Source organism: Salvelinus sp. IW2-2015, unplaced genomic scaffold (assembly GCF_002910315.2).
Source record: "Salvelinus sp. IW2-2015 unplaced genomic scaffold, ASM291031v2 Un_scaffold2189, whole genome shotgun sequence".
Taxonomy (NCBI): domain Eukaryota; kingdom Metazoa; phylum Chordata; class Actinopteri; order Salmoniformes; family Salmonidae; genus Salvelinus; species Salvelinus sp. IW2-2015.
Window position 1 is genome coordinate 53,133 of NW_019943519.1, and position 6,135 is coordinate 59,267.

Genomic DNA, 6,135 nt, shown 5'->3' on the forward strand with positions numbered 1-6,135 from the left:
ATACATGGCTGTGATTATAATCGAAGAGAATTCTCTTGGTAGAAAATGCGGTCGGCATTTGATTGTGAGGAATTCTAAGTCGGGTGAACAAAAAGACTTGAGTTCCTGTATGTTGTTATGATCCCACCACGACTCGTTAATCATAAGGCATACACCCCCGCCCTTCTTAGGGATGTTTGTTTCTGTCGGCGCGATGCATGAAGAAACCGGGTGGCTGTACCGACTCTGATAAGGTATCCCAAGTGAGCCATGTTTCCATGATACAGAGACTGTTACAATCTCTGATGTCTCTCTGGAAGGCAACCATTGCTTGAATTTCGTCTACCTCAAGAGACTGGACATTGGCAAGTAGGTATACTCAGGAGCGGTGAGCGATGTGCCCGTTTACGAAGCCTGACCAGAAGACCGCTCAGTCTGCACCTTCTGCGGCGCTGTTGTTTTGGGTCACCTACTGGGAACAGCTCCATTGTCCTGGGTGGTGGTCCAAACAGAGGATCCGCTTCGGGAAAGTCGTATTCCTGGTCGTAATGTTGGTAAGTTGACTTTGCTCTTATATCGAATAGTTCTTCCCGGCTGTATGTAATAAGACTTAATATTTCCTGGGGAAACAGTGTAAGAAATAATACATAAAAAAACTAATTACTGCTTAGTTTCCTAAGAACGCGAAGCGAGGCGACCATCTCTGTCAATATAATAGACAATCTTCGATTGCAATGAATTAAATTCTACTTCCTTTTACTCCAACTCAAATTCAAATTYTACATTCTTTAGAGGTTTTAGGAGTGTGGTGAATTTAAATTTATGAATCAATTCCAAAAATCTTAATTGAGCCCAACCCTGATTCACAGCTAATAAGACAAACCTGAGAAACAGAGGATCAGATAAATGCCATGACCTTGTTTGCACCCTTTTCATTGTAAACCTGACTCTAAGACATGGGGGGTAGTTTTCAGCTCAAATCGTTCAGAGTAGACAGACGATTTCTTGAGAAGTAACTTGTCGGTATCCTCTCATGTCTGGCAAATAATGGCGCTGACAAGTGCCTATCCACCACATATACGAATGGCCGATACAGGCGGATTCAGTGGAATGCGACGCAGCCCATGCAAATAAACAGAAAGTCTCTACTGTGAACTCAAGGGGGCCTTTTCTCAATTGGATTTGCTCAACTCCCGCGTCCTCTTTCCACAGTCCTCTATGGGCTTTTGAAAAAGGTCAAAGGTAATCAAGGAATGGCGGCGACGAGAGGGAAAGTGGACGAAAATGCGCTTGTATGAAATGAGACCTCTTCAATCGCACGTCATCAGGCACATGGAATCCCAAAAGAAATGTATAAAGTGATAAAAACGGATCTAGCATTTATACATAAAAGGATAAGTAGCATATCGTTTTTAAATGTTTGCATGGTTTTCTCCTTCGAGAAAACAACAGCTGATTCAAATGGGGTGTGGCAGATTTCAAAACTCTTCGGAATTGGTAGGATTCTCTTGTGCATCCTCGCCAAAAGGGGGATATCAAGRAGGGAAGGACCRTGTTCCGTTTGCCTACTAACGAATTRAGACTCTCCTTGACCACTTACCGGTTTTCCRGGTCAMGGAGGACAGACTTTTTACCAAATGAGAAAAGTCAGRGGTTTTATTYAATAAAAYGTGGTRACGTCACCAAYGTCCGGGCCTCTRTTAGTTCCTCATGGAATAACGTWTCACAGCARCCACACMTCTCTACTGCRTTGCACACAGTCAAAWTAGCYCCAAGATTGCCTTGTTAAACCTTATACATTCTCTTAAATTAAATACCATGACTGTTTTCTCATTAGCTGGGATTGACGTTTGAAATATCTGATACAACATACTTTGGTGATGTCGTTATCAACCTACCGCAGACCCCTTAAAAATAAATGTGAATGCAGGATGTGCTATTAGCTTGCTAACACTCTTTAAGAGAGACTGGTAGAATAGCTAGCATAGCTAGATATCACTAGCATTCACTGGTTGAAGGTGAAGTAACTTTTGAGTGTAATGGAGTGGACTATGACCTTAATATATATCATTAAGATGTCCAATCAAAAACACATATTTTGACCAAAATAGTATGTTATTTGTGTAGATAGATACTCCTCTAAGAAAATCAATGGTCCAAACCCATGTCTCATTCATAATCCGTTCAAAAGTGTTTACCCTTAGGGATAGCCAAAATTAGGGTGACTAAATCAATGGAGGCCAGAGAATGAAAGTGGTCAAAAATCGGGAAAATAGCATTGTGTCAGCTAGGCTGGATGCTGTGAAAGAATTAGGCTAATTGACAGACATAAACTAGGCTAATTGACAGGCTCACTGTTGACCTCATAATTTGTTGACCTCATAAAATAGATATTGATTTTGAGACATGCCATGTCGTATTTTCATATTGTAGTATACTGTACGCTTTTCATATTAATACAAAAATTCCTGTTCTTTTTTGAAGATTTCTCACAAACAACTTTGCAGAGGACCAACACATGGAAAACCCTCAAATGTTACTGCGAGAAAGCGCAACCGCTCTGTCAACAGAGTTCGGTGCTTATTATCGGATGCATGAAGTTACGAAATACGATTTAAAAAAAATACTATGTTAGTGATATGTTAGAGAAAGACCCCACTGAATGACTCAGAACATGAATAATCATATTTTACTTGGTCAAATGTATTTTATAAGATAAGGAAGTTACATTTCATCACCAAAGCGCGTTTTTCATGCATTTAGAGTTGGTGGATGGGAGCCATAATCCAGTGTCATTATCGCTTGGATTAACTGCTTTCCATTGAGAAAGATTACTTCCGTGATTGTAGTTGAAAACGTAATTATGTGGAGTTATGCTATAGATCAGGAATCAAATTAAAAGTGTAAAGGTAGGCTACCCACCACTTTGTCCATGCTGCTACAGACTGAAAGCTAACGTGTTTTATATACGAAGGTTACTCATTTCCTGTAACAAAACATTGGAGTTAAACAAATTACAACATTGCGCAATCTGATTTTCTTGGAAAATCACCTAACATTTCTATTTATTCCAGACCCACATTAGCTACTCTTACTGGGGTCCAGTCACCATTACGCAATTACATACAAAATAAAACAGTACATAACACAACATATTATTACACTCTACCACAACACATCTATAATACATAAAAAAGTCCACAGACTTTGCAAATTTTTACTAACCTGATTATCTGTTCGTTTTTTAGGAGTTATCTCTGTATACTCAATGTCAACTTGCACTCTTTCGGATGAATCTAAGAAGACAAATAAAGTAAAGTAAATATAGGCCTAAGGGGAGGTGTGACTAACTGACAGAGAAATACAGACGCTCAGCCCCCAGGACAGGTTCTGTAAACACTCAGGACTCATTTGTTACTATGAGTACAGGACACCAACATGACTGATGTTGGTGTCAGATAAGCCAAGCTATTCAAGTGATCATTATCAGAGAGAGAGAGAGCGTTTGTGTGTGTCTGTGTGTGTGTGCTTTCTGCTTTTTCAACATTTAGAGAACTTGTCTGGGATAATGACACTGTCTGAACAAGCAGAGGAATTGTGGAAGATATGACACTTTATTTGACCTGCATCCTGTGTTCAAGCAAACATTTCCTACCTTTTCCAAAACACTACCCTTGATTGTAAAAAAAAGGCTAAGCATGTTTTGACTTTGGGGAGTGACCTCACACCTCTCAAAGATAAATACCTGCCTGTGAGCGCCCATTTCCCCTCTTTTTTAGATAGATTGCAAGTCCAACCAGCCCTGAGGCAACCGAAACGCAGATTACAGCAATAATAAGCATACCCAGAGTCATCTCATCACTGTCTGAAATAAAACACAAGGAAATTATTTTTGTGAAGTACGTTTTGAATGAGCGCAACTACACTTCACTTTCACTTGGTAAATGCTATTTTCTGGATGGCTTTAATTAAAAATGTGTCTTACCTGCATCATTAGCATGACCATCTTCACTGCAACATTTTGGGACATGAACTGTCTCATTGCTGACAGGGTTAGCAGCCACACAGCTGTAGGTGGAGTTGTAGTCCTTTCCCTCTACCTCCAAATGGAGAGAGAGATCGGTGGTGAGGTCAGGACTGCTGGTCTGGTTTAGTATTTCCTCTCCTCTGTACAAGGTCAAGGTCACCTCTTTTTCGTTGTCCACAGAACACACCACACTACAGGAGCTGCTGTCACACTCCGTCACCTGAGGTTTGGAAACAACATCTGGAAGAAAAAATACAAATAAATTGAAATTGGAACCTACATTAAATGTGTTCGTAATATACAGCACACACACACACACGCACACAAACACTTACTGTATACAGTGAGCTCAAATGTTTTTGTTTTTTTCCCTTCATATGTATTCTCCACACTATAAACCCCAGCATCGTCTTTCTGAAGGTCTGACAGAGTGAAGTATCTTGTAACATTGTTCAAGTGGAGGCGGTTTTTAAATCTCTTCTCAAGGGTGATTTCGCCTTTCGTACCAGGGTACACATTTGCAATAGTGCCAAGGTCTCCATAAAGTAAATTGCCAGTCTTGATCACCCTCTCTGGAAAAGAGAAAGTCTGTCCGACGATGCCTTTCACCTGCTGAGTCTCAGACTGGACTCTTTGCTGAGAAGCACAGAGTACTGTGGAAAGAGAGAGACTCAATATTAACACAATGGCTGCAGTCGCACACTAAATCTCACAATACCTGAATAAGTGTTTAACATGTCAGTAACTGCAGCCACATGATATGATCTGATGTCAGACTGCACTGAAGATGACAATGACATTCAATCATTCGTTAATGTTTTCTGCACGTCTATAATGTAGTCGTCTGGAATGACACTACTGACTTTAGTATCACAGTCCTTCTTAGTAATTTACAGGCCTAATGTGATGGTTGGGGTCAGGAAATAATTGTTAGGACTAGTAGTTGAATATTTTGTCCGAAATTAAGTTGACATGGAAATGCATTCTCGGAGTGAGGGAAGTTCTTCCCCAATTGACTGTTGTTTTTTCCCCCAACTAAAAGTCAATGATATCACTGAAATAGCACATAACTTTACAGAGATATTTCATTACCAAGTAACATAACTTTCCACTACAGCCTCTTAAACAGCCTAGATTGTATCCTTTGAATTTCAGGGTCAGACGAACATTGCAACATGACAGAATACTAATGTAGGCATTTGACTATGTGTTATTTGATGATATAAGGTTGTGTTGAGAACACAGAAACAGAGACAAGGAGCATGAAGGTTGTACTATTAGCAGTAGGAAAGAGGCTGGAATTCTGTACATATGGACACTGCAAAAATATTATGATTATAAGCATCTGTAGCCTGTAGAAAAGTTTTTGCTACATTACTCAAATGTAATTATCTAGACTGAAGTAACGTACAGTTGAAGTCAGAAGATTACATACAATTTAGCCAAATACATTTAAACTCAGTTTCAAGTTTCCTGACATTTAATCCTAGTAAAAATTCCCTGTCTCAAGTCAGTTAGGATCACCACTTCATTTTAATTGGTAATTAGCAGCAAACGTTAGCATGTGGCGCAGACGTGTCCAAATCCCAGAACGCAGCACAAAGAAAATCCCGAAAATCGCAATATACTTGTCACGACTTCTGCCGAAGTCGTTGCCTCTCCTTGTTCGGGCGGTGTTCGGCGGTCGACGTCACGGGCCTTCTAGCCATATCGATCCATTTTTCATTTTCCATTGGTTTTGTCTTGTCTTCCCACACACCTGTTTTCAATCCCATTCATTACCTATTGTGTATTTAACCCTCTGTTTCCTCATGTGTTTGTCAGAGATTGTTTTATGTCAGTATTGTTTTCTTGTTGTATAGGTGTGCGACGGGTCCTCGTCCCATGTTTATTTGATATATGTATATTTTCGTGCTTGGAGCATATCGAGTGGACATTTAGTAAAGTCTACATTTCACTCCGTCTAACTCTCCTGCGTCTGACTTCCATGCACCTATACACACTACTATGACAATACTGATATAAACTGATATAACTCGGTTTAAAATAACTACATTATGATGTTTTTAACACATATATCGAATAAATCAGAGCCGGATATATCTAACGCCTATAACAACAGCTTTTTC

General features: G+C 39.8%; 1 protein-coding gene across 1 annotated transcript in view; it reads right to left on the reverse strand.

Annotated features, from left to right (window-relative positions):
- Positions 1 to 3,209: 3,209 nt before the first annotated feature.
- The window catches only part of LOC112073216 (SLAM family member 5-like), a 17,574-nt gene continuing 14,648 nt past the window's right edge, over positions 3,210 to 6,135 (reverse strand). Inside the window, exons 2-4 of the mRNA XM_070440073.1 lie at positions 4,342 to 4,659; positions 3,965 to 4,246; positions 3,210 to 3,844 (exon numbers count right to left, since the gene is read on the reverse strand). Of these exons, the coding sequence (XP_070296174.1) occupies positions 3,711 to 3,844; positions 3,965 to 4,246; positions 4,342 to 4,659 (734 nt within the window). The 3' untranslated portion in view covers positions 3,210 to 3,710. The remainder of the gene's footprint in view (positions 3,845 to 3,964; positions 4,247 to 4,341; positions 4,660 to 6,135) is intronic.